At 42.5% G+C, this 17,467-nt stretch overlaps 7 protein-coding genes across 7 annotated transcripts; 5 read left to right on the top strand and 2 right to left on the bottom strand.

Moving 5' to 3' along the window:
• Positions 1–3,954: 3,954 nt before the first annotated feature.
• Positions 3,955–4,384, top strand: LOC308324924 (histone H2B 1/2-like; the record flags this gene model as incomplete). The annotated part of the gene is made up of 1 exon (XM_080777269.1): positions 3,955–4,384. One exon carries the CDS (start codon positions 3,955–3,957, stop codon positions 4,330–4,332), a length of 378 nt encoding a protein of 125 aa, XP_080633395.1. The 3' UTR covers positions 4,333–4,384.
• A 1,093-nt stretch (positions 4,385–5,477) lies between these two features.
• On the bottom strand, positions 5,478–5,861 carry LOC308324919 (histone H2A-like; the record flags this gene model as incomplete). Its single annotated transcript, XM_080777265.1, has 1 exon — positions 5,478–5,861. One exon carries the CDS (start codon positions 5,859–5,861, stop codon positions 5,478–5,480), a length of 384 nt encoding a protein of 127 aa, XP_080633391.1.
• A 1,501-nt stretch (positions 5,862–7,362) lies between these two features.
• Positions 7,363–7,773, top strand: LOC308324918 (histone H3.2; the record flags this gene model as incomplete). The annotated part of the gene is made up of 1 exon (XM_080777264.1): positions 7,363–7,773. The coding sequence occupies one exon, from the start codon at positions 7,363–7,365 to the stop codon at positions 7,771–7,773; it is 411 nt and encodes a 136-aa protein (XP_080633390.1).
• Positions 7,774–11,004: 3,231 nt separating this feature from the next.
• LOC308324914 (histone H1-like) lies at positions 11,005–11,665 on the top strand (the record flags this gene model as incomplete). Its single annotated transcript, XM_080777260.1, has 1 exon — positions 11,005–11,665. The coding sequence occupies one exon, from the start codon at positions 11,005–11,007 to the stop codon at positions 11,614–11,616; it is 612 nt and encodes a 203-aa protein (XP_080633386.1). The 3' UTR covers positions 11,617–11,665.
• An 804-nt stretch (positions 11,666–12,469) lies between these two features.
• On the top strand, positions 12,470–12,781 carry LOC308324935 (histone H4; the record flags this gene model as incomplete). Its single annotated transcript, XM_080777280.1, has 1 exon — positions 12,470–12,781. The coding sequence occupies one exon, from the start codon at positions 12,470–12,472 to the stop codon at positions 12,779–12,781; it is 312 nt and encodes a 103-aa protein (XP_080633406.1).
• Positions 12,782–14,213: 1,432 nt separating this feature from the next.
• Positions 14,214–14,600, top strand: LOC308324930 (histone H2B 1/2-like; the record flags this gene model as incomplete). Its single annotated transcript, XM_080777275.1, has 1 exon — positions 14,214–14,600. One exon carries the CDS (start codon positions 14,214–14,216, stop codon positions 14,589–14,591), a length of 378 nt encoding a protein of 125 aa, XP_080633401.1. The 3' UTR covers positions 14,592–14,600.
• Positions 14,601–15,534: 934 nt separating this feature from the next.
• Positions 15,535–16,229, bottom strand: LOC308325394 (histone H2A-like; the record flags this gene model as incomplete). Its single annotated transcript, XM_080777881.1, has 2 exons — positions 15,535–15,907; positions 16,144–16,229. 2 exons carry the CDS (start codon positions 16,227–16,229, stop codon positions 15,535–15,537), a joined length of 459 nt encoding a protein of 152 aa, XP_080634007.1.
• Between the last annotated feature and the right edge of the window lie 1,238 nt (positions 16,230–17,467).

Raw genomic sequence — 17,467 nt, 5'->3', positions numbered from 1 at the left:
GTAATAATAATAGCATTGAATGTGCACTATAACTAAAAATACATTGCATGGATGCACCTGGGACGTATCCTCAGTGATGCATCTTGACCTTGCATCTTGCATTGACCTTGCATCTTGACCTTGATGAGGTCAACGGGGTTTCGGGTCTACCGACATCATACCCCTCACTCAGGCGACCCAGCCGGGGTTGATCAAATCCCGATTTACGTCCCAGTAGCTACCCTCGATCAGTCCATCAGGGAATGAGCAAGGCCACACAATCCGTTTCTCCGGAACTACTCTACCGGGACTGGGAGAACCAGATTATGGCGTGTGGAAGGACTACTAGTTTCTTTGGGTTGACTCCTGTCCGGGCCCCTCCTACGTCTCACCAGGTCCACTCCTGCTCTCACCAGGCCAAGGACCTGTGCGTTGCACCAGACTCCCAGCACCAGGATCTTCATTCAGGAGTTGTGGATTATACATTTTATAATGGCCCTCCTAAGGCCTCACCAAGGTTTCTTGGGCTTGATCCTCCTCACAGAGGACACAGGCTGGGGCGCTAACCCATACTGCTCACCTGGGTGCCGTCTACATTCCAGCTGTCACCCGTCTCTCCGGTGGTCACTACACTATACACTACACTGTCTCTCTGCATGCTATGATCCTATAGTTTACTGAGACACCACTGTCTCTCTGAATTCTATGATCCTATAGTTCTATGATCCTATAGTTTACTGAGACGCTACACTGTCTCTGAATTCTATGCATGTGTTTACCTTGTCACTCTGGATAAAGAGTGTCTGATAAATGAATACATTGTATATTGTATAAATCTACCGGTAATCATAAGGGAGAAGACAGTACGACACATGGACGGAAGTATTTTCATTGTCTCCACCAGGCCGAAGGCATGGGGCGAGAGTATGTGTTGCACTGCATGCAGCTAATCTCCGGCACCCTTCGCCCCGGTCGCTTCCAAACTATGCACACACACATCAGGCACACACACTGGGCATACGCAAAATACACACTGTAGGGCAACATGCCGAGGGGGAAACAGAATGTGCCAAGCCAATCCTGCCCGTGCGAGCGTCCTCAGTTGAATGCTTGCACCCTCTTCCCCGCCCCTCTAGCAGTGAGTTAGACCTATTCTCCGAGGAGCAATTAAAACTCAAATCACTGTCTCTCAGCTGTCTGTCTCTCAACAAATCCTAATGTCATTGTATAATTGTGCTTGATGTTTTGTGTAACATTGAATTGCATTGTTGTTGAAATGTGCTGCTATACAAATAAACTAGCTTTGTCTTTCATAAAGGCTTTTATGTGTCTTGGTTTAATATACTCTTTAATGGAGTGAGAGCGAGTGTCAGCGGCATCAGCTGTGGAATACCCGCGGCAGGCGGCATCAGTCCAACACTCTACCCAAAACCATAACCGCAAGCGTGACGCAACGCATGTCGGACCAACGCACTGCCGCGGAAGCCAGCGGCAGTCGAGTGTCATTATCCCCCCAGCCTGCAGATGCCGCCCCATCAGCCGTGGGGCTGTTACCGGCAGTTGCGGTGTGGAGTATAGCGGCGACCAAACTGAGCTGTCATAATCCACCCACCTTCTCCGGCAGCTGCCGCCCCTCCCCCGGGCAGCACCTTGTCTCATTATCGCTGCCGGAGAATGCACTCACTGCTTCTGCTTTAATGTGTACTTTTTAATATTGTCTTTTATTATTATTAATAATATTACAACTTCTCAGATCACCACAGAGCAGTGATACTCAACCTCAGGCCCGCGGGCCACATCAGGCCCGCGGGACCATTATGACTGGCCCACCAATGAAAATCTAAAAAAAAGAAGAAAAAAAAATCTGGAAAATGAAATAAAAATAAATAAATCTGAATGAAGTTATCTTTAATTACATTATTATAAGTAATACTATTAGAGTTGTACTATTACTCGAACGGAAATAAAAGCTTGGGGGGGGGGGGGGGAGATGCAATGCAAATGAAAGACATATACTGTGTATCCCTATTCCCTGACATAATTTTATAGCTAAACGGACAGAATTCTATTTTATTTGAATGATGAAACCCAGCTGCCATTAATAGTTGGAAATGGAAATTGCGGAAATTGCGGAAATGGAAATTGCGGAAATTGTAATTGCGGAAATTGCGGAAATGGTGGAAATGGAAATTGCTGAAATTGCGGAAATGCGGAAATGGAAATTGCGGAAATTGCGGAAATGGTAATTGCGGAAATTGCGGAAATGGTGGAAATGGAAATTGCGGAAATTGCGGAAATGGAAATTGAGGAAATTGCCGAAATGGAAATTGCGGAAATGTTAATTGCGGAAATTGCTCTTCAGTTATAGCTATCTATTTTCAGGTAGATTGTTTTATTTTACTCAGTCAGCCATATCACTACTCATTTTTTTTCATGAAAAAGGTCAGGGTAATCTATTTTCAGGCAAATTGTGTTTATTGTATTTTATTTTACTCAGCCATAACAATTTATTTTCTGTTAACCAACTTGCTGGCTGGCAGGCAGGCAGACAGCTACTCATAGACAGGCAGACAGACAGACAGCTACTCATGGAGAATTGGACAGACAGGCAGTCAGACAGCTACTCATAGACAGGCAGACAGACAGCTACTCATGGAGAATTGGACAGGCAGGCAGACAGCTACTCATGGACAATTGGACAGGCAGGAAGGCAGACAGCTACTCATAGACAGACAGACAGCTACTCATGGACAATTGGACAGGCAGGAAGGCAGACAGCTACTCATAGACAGACAGACAGACAGCTACTCATGGACAATTAGGCAGGCAGGCAGACAGCTACTCAGATAGGCAGACAGACAGCTACTCATGGACAATTGGACAGGCAGGCAGGCAGACAGACAGCTACTCATAGACAGGCAGGCAGACAGCTACTCATAGACAGGCAGACAGTAAGACAGCTACTCATTGACAGACAGACAAATAACTACTCATGGACAGACAGACAGACAGACAGGCAGGCAGGCAGGCAGGCAGGCAGGCAGGCAGGCAGGCAGGCAGGCAGGCAGGCAGGCAAAGAGCTACTCATGTTATGTTATTATGTTATTATAACAGCTACTCATGTTATGTGCAATAATTTGTGCAGTTATGGAAACAGCTCTTTGTGTTTATGCAAGAAAATGTAACACATTTATTTATTTACATATTGTGTGCATGCACATTGTAGGCCTACTTTGATACATTTTGCGAAAATAAAGCAATTGAAAGAGAGAAGTTATCAAGTATAATTAATGTCGTAATTTTATCTACTGGCCCCTGGCCCCTTGCCATTTTTGTAATGTGGCCCACAGGTAAATCTATTTGAGTATCCCTGCCACAGAGTACACTGAAAACATAGTTGTTCTCAATTCCAGCTCAATGCACAATATTAGTCAAATGTAGGCTTTGCTGCCACCTTGTGGGGGGGGGAGTTTAACCAGCGTTGTTGCAATGTTTGCAATGTTTGTAAAGAAGATGTTTTTAAGTAGTTGGCTACATCAAGCTTTGTGTGGTACAAACTAGTTCAGGGACATGGGCCATATACAAAATATAATCGGATTCATCTCAGAGTTTGAAGAGTGACTACTATATCAATTATGCATTGAATCAGATTAGAACGTGTGTCATAACTGGATTTATATTTAAGCATGGAATAGAACTATTGAAATATAGATGTCCTCTGAATGTTTATTAGCATTTATCCCTTCCCTACTACCCTAGTCTGTATTTTAGCTGAGCAATAGATCGGGCGGGAGAACATTATGCAGAAACAAAGACAGTGAGTCTCCTCCCTCTGTGGCTCGGGCACGTAAACAGTGACAGCTGAAGCCAATCATGTGGTGGTAGTAGCATACTTCATTTGCATATGCATGCTATAAATACTGGTGCAACGCCTAAAATAATTTACTTCTTAAACCCACTCTGTAAGGAAGAACCATGCCTGCTGAAGTAGCGAAACCAGCGCCCAAGAAAGGCTCCAAGAAAGCCGTCGCCAAGACCACAGCTAAGGGCGGCAAGAAGCGCAGAAAGGGAAGGAAGGAGAGCTACGCCATCTACATATACAAGGTCCTGAAGCAGGTCCACCCCGACACCGGTGTCTCTTCCAAGGCCATGGGCATCATGAACTCCTTCGTCAACGACATCTTTGAGCGCATCGCCGGTGAAGCCTCCAAACTGGCTCACTACAACAAGCGCCGCACCATCTCATCCAGGGAGATCCAGACCGCCGTCCGCCTGCTGCTCCCCGGTGAGCTGGCCAAGCACGCCGTGTCTGAAGGCACTAAGGCTGTGACCAAGTACACCAGCTCCAAGTAAACTGTTCTGTCTGCTCTAAACACAACGGTCCTTTTAAGGACCACCCATCTTTTCCAAGAAAAAGTAAATCCAAATTACACACACTGTCGGCTAAACCAGTTGGTCCAGGTCAGTCATCTGACATTAATGTGAGTACCGTTGCTCGGAGACATATTACAGTAAATGGGGTAATGCATAATGAGCATTGTTTAATTCACAAAGTATTATTGAGAGTCTAAATGAACAACCTTGCAGAAGCTTGTCACCATGTAGATTCATCCAATACATTAGCGCCACTATAACAATTATGTTTACATTAATAATAAATGAAAATCCAATGATAGATACTCACGTTAAACCTAAAAGGATATTTGTTTCAAGTTGTGACTTGTGAAATGTCAAATGGCCTTTTCACAGCCTGTAAACTGCATAGTTTGCTATTAACACAACGGTACAATGCATGTCGGCTAGAACTACTACCAGTTAGTCCAAGTGTGACAATCTTAAAGGACCACTTCACCACTTTTCAACCTATCTTCATATAATAGGTCCTCAGTAATAATCATGAAAAAATGGCGCAATTCTTTTCTACTCGGTCCGTGTCTCATAGGAGGGATGTGGGCAGTTCAGAAACCGTCTTCCAGTGACATCATCGATGGGGAATACAAGCTAATAGACACTGCGGGCTTTCTAGTCCTGAAAAGTTGCAATGCGAAAATGGATCATCATCACGATAAAGAAAATCTAAACATTTTTGTAAAAAAAATCTGCCTAATCATGTCACTGGAAGACAGTTTCTAAACTGCCCACAGCCCTCCTATGAGACACAGACTGAGTAGAACAAAATCGTGCCATTTTATCATGATTATTAGTTAGGACCTATTGGTCCTTTAAGTATTGTGCTTACATGCCGATAGAAAATACTAGATATGGAGCATAAAGTACATATTTAGGACCTCATGTAGAATAGAGCGGGAAAAAGTGTTTCAATTCACTAAATTTCCATTCCAACTTTAGAAATTAAGCAACCTGCTGTGCCGTTTGCGGACAGACTGGATAAATAGAAAGTTAAGATATAAAAGTGCGCTATTGGAAATTACTCTTATGCAGAAACAGTGGGTGGCTCTTAAAAGAGCCTTTGAGGGGGTTTGTTCAGTTAAGTAGATTTATTTCTTGGCAGCTTTCTCGGTCTTCTTGGGCAGCAGAACAGCCTGGATGTTGGGCAGCACACCGCCCTGAGCGATGGTCACTCCACCCAGCAGTTTGTTGAGCTCCTCGTCATTGCGGACGGCCAGCTGGAGGTGCCGGGGGATGATACGACTCTTCTTGTTGTCGCGGGCAGCGTTTCCAGCCAACTCCAGGATCTCAGCGGTCAGATACTCGAGGACAGCCGCCAGATAGACCGGGGCGCCGGCACCGACTCTCTGGGCATAGTTGCCTTTACGCAGCAGTCTGTGGACACGACCCACGGGGAACTGGAGCCCGGCACGGGATGAGCGGGTTTTAGCCTTCTGCCTGACCTTTCCTCCAGTTTTTCCTCGACCACTCATTTTGTAGTAGGTTAGGTTAAATTCTAGAATAATAAGCACTCGAAGAAATATGCTCGAGTAGAGGCGTGCGAGACATTTTATATATTCAACTTAGTACATTATGTGTGTGCGGCTGTGCGCCCCACCAATCATAGAGACGGATGAGAGCGCGGGCTGAGTGTGTATGAGCTTCCCACCAATCACTGCTAGTGGTGTGATCGGTTCCTCCCAGTCTTAACTCTGACTCTTCCCAAAAACGGAGACCAAACGTCTCTCAGAGCAAGTGGGATCCATGCAATATGACACTAAATGTAGTGTAGGCTAAATGTACATGAAGTATGTACATACAATTGACGTATACCGGTAATTATAAGATAGTCAGTTTAGGGCGGCACGCAGTCAGCTGGGGCATCTTACTAATTTTGGTGGGGTGTGGTCTGCTTGGTTCTTGACATTTTTTCTCTCTTTAAACAAGTTGTATTGTTGCAGCAAACTGCTGCATTCAAGTGCAAGGCACATTTTAGTTGTAGTCCACTCATCATCATCACTTCTGTGTCAAAAGCACACAAGTGTTCAAAGTTTGACCACATTAATATGTATAATGTTGTAGGTGTTAATTATGTGTAGCTGTATATAATATATATATTATATTCTATTTTATTGCTTACCTTTCTGAAAATGGATAATATGTGAACATTATATGTATGTTTATTTGGGTACATATTGTATTTGTATGCTGCCTGGTCTTTTACTGCCGTTCATTATGACCTAGAAGGGCAGCATTGATCTGTGAGCTGAACTCAGTCACAACAATGAACAAGCTGAGTTTCAGTTGTGCAAAGAGCTCTTCCCACGTCTAAAAAGAGTGTCCTTAAATAAAGAATATAAGAGAATATAAAGTAGCTCTCCTAAAATAATCTGCAGAAGGCGCACGCGGTATGTTACATGTTGTTGTTGTTTTCTTTGTTTGTAAACAGTGTTGTAATTCTGTCGATCGTTTCATTGTTTGTGTACGTCTCATTGTGTTTGTTTACATAATACGGACATCATGATTGACTGACAACAAGGACATTCATGTTTCATTGTTTTAAAAAGGATATTGTTATGTTTTGTGTTGCAGTTTTTCACGTTGTCTTGGGGAAATAAACAACCTTGAGATATCAGTTGGAGCGTTTGTTATGAGCGGTTATATTATGTATTAAGACAAGATATGTCCCCATTATTTTTATTTTGTCACAAGTAGAAATGTTTATTTGCGCCGTGTCATACAAGATAGAGCAATGCATTTTATTTTTTCCGTATGCAGTGGAAACTACTATTCCATATAATTAGCTATTAAAGCAGCAACGTTTGTAAGGGTTCCCCTCCAATCGGTGCCAGTGATGCATGGTACCTCCCCAAACAAGGAGGTTCCTGACCACTGACTAATCAGAGGACGACGGCGTCTCCGAGGCGCTAATAAAAGGCAGCAGTTTGCTCTGTGAAAAATATTCTACTACTCAGAGCTTTGATAGAAGAAGCTATGGCAAGAACTAAGCAGACAGCTCGTAAGTCCACCGGCGGCAAAGCGCCCAGGAAGCAGCTCGCCACCAAGGCAGCTCGTAAGAGCGCGCCGGCCACCGGTGGAGTGAAGAAGCCTCACCGTTACCGTCCCGGTACAGTGGCTCTGAGGGAGATCCGTCGTTACCAGAAATCCACCGAGCTGCTGATCCGCAAGCTGCCCTTCCAGCGCCTGGTGAGGGAGATCGCCCAGGACTTCAAGACTGACCTGCGCTTCCAGAGCTCTGCCGTCATGGCTCTACAGGAGTCTGCCGAGGCTTATCTGGTCGGTCTGTTCGAAGACACCAACTTGTGCGCCATCCACGCCAAGAGGGTAACCATCATGCCCAAAGACATCCAGCTGGCCCGTCGTATCCGCGGAGAACGTGCTTAAACTATATACTCATTTGTCACTGTCACACCAAAACGGCTCTTTTAAGAGCCACCCAATGTATTATTTAAAGAGAATTCCCCTTACAGTCTTGAGGCAGAAATGTAATTTAGGCAATACATTAGCATAGGTGACAATATTCTCAATATAATTAGTTAATGCATTAATTTATTATTCTACTCGTCTGTGCTTGGAAAGCCATTTTCATTCCTAGCCTTTATTACAAGTGATGATTTAAATTATTGTTTTGAGATACAATATCTCGTTTTCTAGAGGGTCCACAGACTCCACACAGTCATGTCAGTCAATACAAGGTAATTAACAAAAGGGGAAAAAAACGGCACAAAACAGGGTATTGCACTAGACAAGCATAGTAGCAAAAAGAAAGTTGTTCCGTCACTATAGGTCAGCATTAAGATACATTTAATTTGGTTTTCAGCATTGGATAACTTCATAAAGAGAAACATTTAGTTAATCTAATTGATTGTAAATTCATTTTGCCTGAGCGTATAGTAAAGTAAGAAACTACAATGAACAATCCTATTGGAACCTTATGTCCCATGGGGGACAACACAAGAGAAGTAAGTAAATAATATTAAGTCATTAAGTAATGAATATATAGATAATAGATAAAATGGAGTGAGATGGTCATGGGCATGTAAGAGGTCGTAATATAAGAAGACACTGCGTTTTTGAACATATTAAAGGATGAAATGGTTCGAATATGTGTTGGTAAATTGTTCCAATCAGAGGGGGCTTTAAATATGAATGCTTGCCTAATGCATTGGAGACTGTTGGAACCAACTGCAAATTGGTAGTGGATGGTACTAGAAACTGTTTGAGATATTGTGGCTAGTTGAAGTGTATACATTTAAAATTTAAACTGGGTCCAATGACGCTGTCTTCTTATAGTGAGAGAGGACAACTCAAGCTTATCATACATAGTACAATTGTAAAAGGACAACCTAGGATAAATCTGCAGAGGTTGTTGTAAACTATATTGAGACTATTCAAATTGGATTGCATGATCAAATATGGGTAAGATAAGTTGTAGAACTAGTCTTTTTCTGACAGAGAAGCAGTTTCTGTTTTAATTTTTTTATTGGTTTTTAATTTTTTTCACGTACACTTACTTACTTTACAAACCTAAAAAACAAATCTAAAAGGACATACTTTGCCAAACTGACAGGCAGACAAAACATAATTATAAACACCAACAAAAAACAACAACATTAGGACAGGGGGGGTTCCTCCAGTGCATCTACGCCATCATCCATACCATAGGAAGCAAAACAAAATGAAAAACAAGAAAAAAGATAAACAAATAATGCACATGTCTCGAGCCCATTCACATGTAGACATACAGTTTCCTTCTTCTTTTTCCTATCCTAGATCTGTCCAATCAATGGGGTCTGTCCAATCAATGGGGCATTGGGCCTTTAGAAGGATCCGAGGAAAATAGTCTAATAGTGGGGCCCACACCACCTGAAAGCAGTTTCTAGATCGATAGAGTACACCAATGCTGAAATTAACTTTTCTTATAATGTGATCAATGTGACATTTAAATGAGAGTTTGGTGTCAGTTACTTCATAACAATGAAAGGTGTTTGACTGAATGTCTTATCACTAAGATAATGATGAGCTGAGTGATCTCCAGGCCTGTATGAGTACCTTCTGCTGAACCCAGGGACCTGATTAAGCTAAATTATACAGACCCTTGATTTGGCCATAGTGTGTGAGTTCATTTAAAAATAACACCCATGTGAAGTGAGGGGCACTCATACATCATCTCATTCTGGCTGGCCAATCACAATTTATGTCGTCGTCTTCAATGTTCGTGTTAACACAAACACTCAAAACTGCCCATTCGTTGTCAATGGCATTTCATGTTTGTATTGGGACAATGCCATAAAACTGGCCATTCGTTCATTCATGTTTGTCTGTGTGATCTTGTGAGCTTGCTATTCTCTAATTTGAAAAAGTGGTTAAAGTGATGTTCGTGCTATTAATCAGCATAGCTAGGGGAAAATAAATACATTCTGAACCAGAGAATCACAACCTTTCAGATTTACTCCTTTTATGTTGAACTGACACATGCAATAATGGAGAATGAAAACAGTTTGATCTGCACATCACTGCATTCATTTCATAATGTTAACTAGAGTCCAGCTGTGTGAGGCTCCATAAACAAGCTTGTCGTCTCAAAGCCTCACCTAAAGATGCACTCTCACCTCTGTCATGAATTCATCCATTACTACTATAATGTACTCGATGTTGAGAACGGGTTACTTATAAGTAGTTAATCATTGATCATGAAACTTAGCTGAATAAATATTGAAAGAAAGTGTGGGTGGCTCTGAAAAGAATACATATAAAGTAGTGTCCATAAAATACATTATAGTCTACATGTTGTCCATAAAATGTGACATTACAACAAATATTTTGTATAATACAAAAGTATAGTCTACTGTACACACCAGTTTAAGTAAAATAATTCATGCCAATATACAACATCATGTTCCAAAGTCACATTCGTCTGCTCACATCATCACATTATTGTTAGTGGTAATGCATGGAATATGTGAAAGTGTAGCCTATGTGTGCCATAACCATAACCAAATATATAATGTACCTGCAGTAGATTGAAGATGAAAACACATTTGACCAAGTGTTACAACCTCTGTCATTGGAATGTGGTATCAACTCCACCATGCTGTTGTCAACTGGAGTGTGTTTACTTGTCTCAGAAAACCTTCTGTTTATAGAAAAACGGAAGACAAAACAAAAGTATAGTTTATGTTATTGCGTCGCCATGAATGTCTGCTAAGACGAGTTTGAGTATCATTGTCAATTTATCATAGTTTAAATTGTTTTATAATACAAATGATAGGAAACACTTGTGTCGGACTGTGGAAGGGTGGTGTTTTTTATCATATAACTTAAAAACTAGAGTGCTGTTTTTATATCAGATGTATTAATGTCAAAAAGGAGCATGTGTGTTAACTGATCAGCTCTTTGTTGCATTAAATAATATACCCAGTAGATAGTTATATGATGTTTTAATTGAGGAGAAAACACAAAAGTGTCACATTAAGATACTACAGAAGAGCTGCTCTTTATGTTGAGTCTAGATGGTTCTCATGTGGTGTTTAAGTCCAGCCCCTTCAGAGCGTTCAGCATCACTCTGAGAGTTTACTTTCGAGAAGGAACAGCGATCTACTATCCGAGAAAATAATGGCAGAAGTCGCTCCAGCACCAGCACCAGCACCAGCTCCGGCCAAGGCAGCCAAGAAGAAGGCAGCAGCAGCTCCCCGACCCAAGAAGACCGGCCCCAGCGTCGCTGAGCTGGTCGTCGAGGCCGTGTCCGCCTCCAAGGAGCGGAGCGGTGTGTCTCTCGCTGCGGTCAAGAAGGCTCTGGCTGCCGGCGGTTACGATGTGGAGAAGAACAAGGTCCGCGTAAAGACCGCAGTCAAGAGCCTGGTCACTAAAGGCACCCTGGTCCAGCTCAAAGGCACCGGCGCGTCTGGCTCCTTCAAGATTAACAAGGCAGAAGCGGTGAAGGTAAAGAAGCCTGTAGCTAAGAAAGCAGTCAAAGCAAAGAAGCCCGCTGCAGCCAAGAAACCCGCTGCGGCTAAGAAATCACCCAAGAAGGCGGTAGCAAAGAAGCCCGTAGCCGCAAAGAAAGCCAAGAAACCTGCTCCCAAGAAAGTAGTAGCTAAAAGCCCGAAGAAGGCCGCCAAGAGCCCCAAAAAAGTGGCCAAGAAGCCCGCAGCAGCCAAGAAGGCTCCAGCCAAGAAGGTTGCCAAACCCAAGGCAGCAAAGAAGGCAGCGCCCAAAAAGAAGTAAACTGTCAGCTCCATATTTATACCCACAAAAGGCTCTTTTAAGAGCCAACCACATTGTTTTATAAGAGTATCCTATCCTCACTATAATTGTGATCATGTGAGCACCAGGCAGTTTATGCCTGTGTATTAGAAAAATAGAAATCTATAAATTCTAATCCGGCATATTTCTCATACCTAATTGTGCTATACCATGAATCAGTTTGGTACAAATCAACATTGAATAGTGGACAATGACGTGACCAGATTTGACTGAGAGCCTGCCAAAATAGTTCCAAATCATAAAGGCCTACATTATCGATACTGCAGCATGGGAAGATAAGTCATGAAGTCAACATGGAATGTTATTTATATGCTTTCCAAGGGTTTTTACAAATGTTTACATAATACATTATTGTATCAGTCTCTTGCATGATAATACCGTGATATTATAATAATATCTCAAACTTATATAGTGCTTTTCTGAGTTGAGTACCCAAATACACTTTACAGATGAGGGGCGAGAAGAAGCAACATGTAAAATCAACTTTATTAGGGAGAGGGAAAAACAATAATAATAATGCCAAGGAATAAAACCAATAAAACAGGAAAGCAATATTGGAGTGGCAAAAATATTGACCAAAAATAACTGTAATTATATGATTATAGAGTTGAATAGCAATGTTACTGTAAAAACAAATGGGTGATGTGAAGGGGAGGAGTGTGTGTGTTGGCGGGGGGGGGGGGCAGTGCACATTGGCAACGCCCACGTTTGCTCTCTCTGTGCCTGTCCTCCCTTACGTCCTCAGAACACACATAAAAAGGCAAGGCTCTGAGCTCTCAAATCATTCACTTCTTGAACTACTGCTAAAGCAACGATGTCTGGAAGAGGTAAGGGAGGAAAAGGTCTGGGAAAAGGAGGCGCCAAGCGCCATCGCAAGGTACTTCGTGATAACATCCAGGGAATCACAAAGCCCGCTATCCGCCGTCTGGCTCGCCGTGGCGGAGTGAAGCGTATCTCCGGTCTGATCTACGAGGAGACCCGCGGTGTCCTCAAGGTGTTCCTGGAGAACGTCATCCGTGACGCCGTCACCTACACCGAGCACGCCAAGAGAAAGACCGTGACCGCCATGGATGTTGTCTATGCTCTGAAGAGACAGGGACGCACCCTGTACGGCTTCGGAGGTTAATAATGCTGACTTGATCTAATCTACCAACAACCCAAAGGCTCTTTTAAGAGCCACCCACATTTTCTTTAAAGAGTTTTTCAGACACTTCTAAACTAAATTATTATATATTTTTATTATATATATATATTATTATTTCACTGACGTGTGCTTTATATTGTGTTTCTATATTGAATTGTGACAGTTGTGCATTATATTATAGATTTGGCATACCTGATATTGAGATGAAGCACTCGTCCTATGTCACTGAATGGCCCTGCGTTCAACCTGTTTCGAATGCACATAATGCAGGAGGCAGCAGCGCGACCCGTTAATAAAAACGAGTGCTTCCAAATTGCAACACCTATATACAATCTAGAGTTGCAAATTGCGGCTATGCTAGAGCTGTCATCTTCTCTTATGCATATATCTTTCAAATGGGGTCCGTGGGCTCATTAGTGTCAATTTGGGGGTCCTTGACATGGCACAATTTGGGAACCTGCTATAGAGGGTATGGACATGCATAAAGTCAATGGCAAATCGAGTGGCAAAGTGAGTTTAACATTGTTTAACGATTGTTTGACGATGTTTAATGCAACCAGAAAGGACTTTTGTTTGTCAAGGCTGTCAAGGCCAGAAAGTAGTTGTTTGTCACTCAGTAGGCCTTCCTGCATAACTTTCGGGTTTGATGATGATGTCACGTGCATACCCTCTATTAGTATCTGTGCACGACACTGACCTGTTTGGTCAATGCACTACCAAAGTGTATAACCAATACAAATACAACATTCATCTTTAAAATCAAGTTAAAAGAACATCTTATGTAAATCACACTGCAGTAACCCTGGGAAAATAATAATTCAAATGTAAAATGTGTTGAAAGTGATTTTTTGCTATGTTCTTCTTATTTTATGTTATGTTATATTTTGAGTTAGTGTTTGTAAACAATTGTAAGTATTGCCTTTGTTAAATGTTTGTCTGTGTCGGACCCCAGGAAGACTAGCTTTTGTCAAGGCAAAAGCTAATGGGGATCCTTATAAACAATAAACAATTGGTTGAACAAACGGCCCTGTAAAGGACCGCTGTCCCTTTCCCTTCCATTTTAGATTCGATTTGTGTTCGTTTGTGAAATAACCACTTCTTAATGAACATCTAGAATAGATAGACCGTTATCAATGTGGAAAAACATAATAGCCTAGGCTAATACCCAAAATATCTGTACATTCTTAATTTACTCTAAATGTATATTAACCCCTCACCATGTTGCACGAGCGGGAAAACAGTATGCAGGAAGCATAGGCAGGAACAAAGACAAGACACCACCCTCTTTGTGGCAGGATCAGATCAGCCAATAATATATGGGAGTCGCACACTTAATTTGCATAGGCGTGCTATAAATACTGGTGCAACTCCGTTCACAGATCACTTCTTATCTTCGTTCCACTGAGAAAGAAACATGCCTGAAGTAGCGAAACCAGCGCCCAAGAAGGGCTCCAAGAAGGGCGCCGTCTCCAAGACCGCCACGAAGGGTGGCAAGAAGCGCAGAAAGGGAAGGAAAGAGAGCTACGCCATCTACATATACAAGGTCCTGAAGCAGGTTCACCCCGACACCGGTGTCTCTTCCAAGGCCATGGGCATCATGAACTCCTTCGTCAACGACATCTTCGAGCGCATCGCTGGTGAAGCCTCCAAACTGGCTAACTACAACAAGCGCCGCACCATCTCATCCAGGGAGATTCAGACCGCCGTCCGCCTGCTGCTCCCCGGTGAGCTGGCCAAGCACGCCGTGTCTGAAGGCACCAAGGCTGTGACCAAGTACACCAGCTCCAAGTAAACTGTTCTGTCTGCACTAAACACAACGGTCCTTTTAAGGACCACCCATCTTGTCCAAGAAAGGGTTTATCCCATAGAGTTATTACTCTAAGGTTTATCCACATACTATAAGCAAATGGCCTTTACAGACTGTCTGCTATTCCAGGTCAGTCATCTGACGCTGATCTGAATAACTATGCGAAGACTATAGGCATGTAACTTCTTAATTAAGTACTGTGCATTTATTAAATGATTGCTGTAAATGGTGTTCAACATTATGAACATTAAAGAATCTTATCATTTCATAATATATAGACTTAATTTAAATGTTTCTGTGGACCGGTGTCATAACGGCTGCTAGCATGATCTAGAACAATTTGTATAATTCAAATTTCTTCATAATATTGTTTAAATGGACAGCTCGCAGCAGTGTAATTTCACTATTACTTATTTACATATAATACTAGGGGAAGTGACTAGGACGTTAAATTGGAAATTACTCTCAAATGGAAACAGTGGGTGGCTCTTTGTTCAGTCGAAATGAAGCAGGTTTATTTCTTGGCGGTCTTCTTGGGCAGCAGAACAGCCTGGATGTTGGGCAGCAACATATATAATCTTATAAATTAAAGTATTGTGATTACATGCCGATAGAAAATTACTAGATATCATGCAAGCATTACATAAACAGCATTTGGAGCATTAAACATTTAGTACCTCATGTAGAATAGAGCGGGAAGGGAAATGGGAAAATAATGCATTAACTACCACGAAGCAGTGTGGGTTTCATTTAACTAATTTTCCATTCAAACTGAAGAAATTTAGCAATAACCCGCTGTTATGATTGCAGACATGTGGACAGACTGGATAAAAGTGCGCATTCAGAATATTGGAAATGACTCTCATATAGAAACAGTGGGTGGCTCTTAAAAGAGCCTTTGTGGGGTTTGGTCAGTCGAAATGAAAGTTTATTTCTTAGCGGCTTTCTCAGTCTTCTTGGGCAGCAGAACAGCCTGGATGTTGGGCAGCACACCGCCCTGAGCGATGGTCACTCCACCCAGCAGTTTGTTGAGCTCCTCGTCGTTGCGGACGGCCAGCTGGAGGTGACGGGGGATGATACGACTCTTCTTGTTGTCGCGGGCAGCATTTCCAGCCAACTCCAGGATCTCAGCGGTCAGATACTCGAGGACAGCTGCTAGATAGACCGGGGCGCCAGCACCGACTCTCTGGGCATAGTTGCCTTTACGCAGCAGCCTGTGGACACGACCCACGGGGAACTGGAGCCCGGCACGGGATGAGCGGGTCTTGGCCTTCTGCCTCACCTTTCCTCTGGTTTTTCCGCTTTTTAAAGTATTTTATTAAATTTCCACACAGTTACAAGTCATACATATATCGAAACTTGAAAATCCATACAAACATATATGCTGCTTGTCAATGTATAAAATCATCACATCAAATTACATACATCATAATTCATAAAACATCATCAATACATACATCAAAAACATTTAGTTCACAGCCACTTAGGCGCCAGGGAGCGCGAGCGCCACAGTACCATCCGTTGATGCGATGTGTACCCTCCGCGTCGCCCCCTAAAGCCCAAGCGCCTGCGCCTGTATGTGCCGCTCTGAGGGCCTCGCCGCCCGCCAGCAGACAGCACCATGCTTTGGTGCCATGTGTGACTATCCGCCGGCGCGCAACAAGACCCCCAGAGCAACACACCCAGTACAAACATTAATAAATATATAAAATGTCCAAGAGGGAGTCCTCGCATCAGGATAAGGCAGAAAAGATATATATATACACGTTACAAAGATTATATTGTCTGGACTGTTCCAGACAGGCTACAGTGCCAAGGTGGACCAGTTTAGGTGCGTGTGCAAACTCTTACGATCCATTGTTTTTTTCCTTTTAAGTTCCGTTTTAATATGTTTAAACACAGTGTTTGCATCAATTACTACATGGTCTATTGACATTTTACTCCGAGTTGTCCAGATCCTAAAAATTGTCACACAAATACAAACCCAAAATATATTATAATCTTCTTTTCTGCAGTTAAAGATACCGTACAAAATGTCTCTGTGGCATGGCACCTTCACACCTAAATCGTACATCTTGCTCCAGATTGCTTTTGATCTTTTGCAGTCTACGAGTAAGTGCCATATTGTTTCTAGTTCTGCACAGTCTGGCATGGGGCATTCCGTTGTGGTTACAAAGCAGCTCCATTTAACCACTGCTCTAGTCGGAAGTCTACCGTGTGCAGTTAACCACATAACGTCCTGCATCTTCCCAGTGACGAGGCCACTGTTAAAATTATTTACTAGGTTTTTACTTTCTTCAAAGGAGCAGTGTTTAAAAAGTACCATACCTCCATATATCTTATTACTTATTAGATTATATATTATTTTATTTGATTGGGTTCCCCAGTTAATATTTAAATTGCTATGTTTTGTGGTAAAGTCCCCATATGGCAGTTTATAGTATGGCAGTGACAGTCTGCCCCTGCCCCTCTGTTTTCTCCATGTTTTGTGGTCTCCTACCCAAGCTGCTCCACACAGAATGCCCCTAGCCACATTTTTACAGAATGCAATCATTATTTTGCTGCCGACGTCCATTGCGCCAAGGCCTCCCTCTTTGACACTTTTAAACATAAAAATCCTTTTGGCAACCTCCCGGTTGTTTCCCCAAATCAAGCGTACACACATCCTATTAATTCTTGTTATGCATTTCTCAGGTGGCGGAAAAATGGTGGCCAGGAACAATAACTTTGACAAAATAAATGTTTTTACAATCTCTATTCTCGATTTATAAGTTATGTCCCTAACTTTCCATTTTTCAACTTCGGCATGTATTTCCATTTCTTTTCTGTCCCAATTTTTTTTTGCACAGTCCCTATTAGCA

Source organism: Protomyctophum bolini (genome assembly GCF_963924005.1).
Source record: "Protomyctophum bolini genome assembly, chromosome: 12".
NCBI lineage: Eukaryota > Metazoa > Chordata > Actinopteri > Myctophiformes > Myctophidae > Protomyctophum > Protomyctophum bolini.
This window is presented reverse-complemented; position numbering and strand designations above follow the sequence as displayed.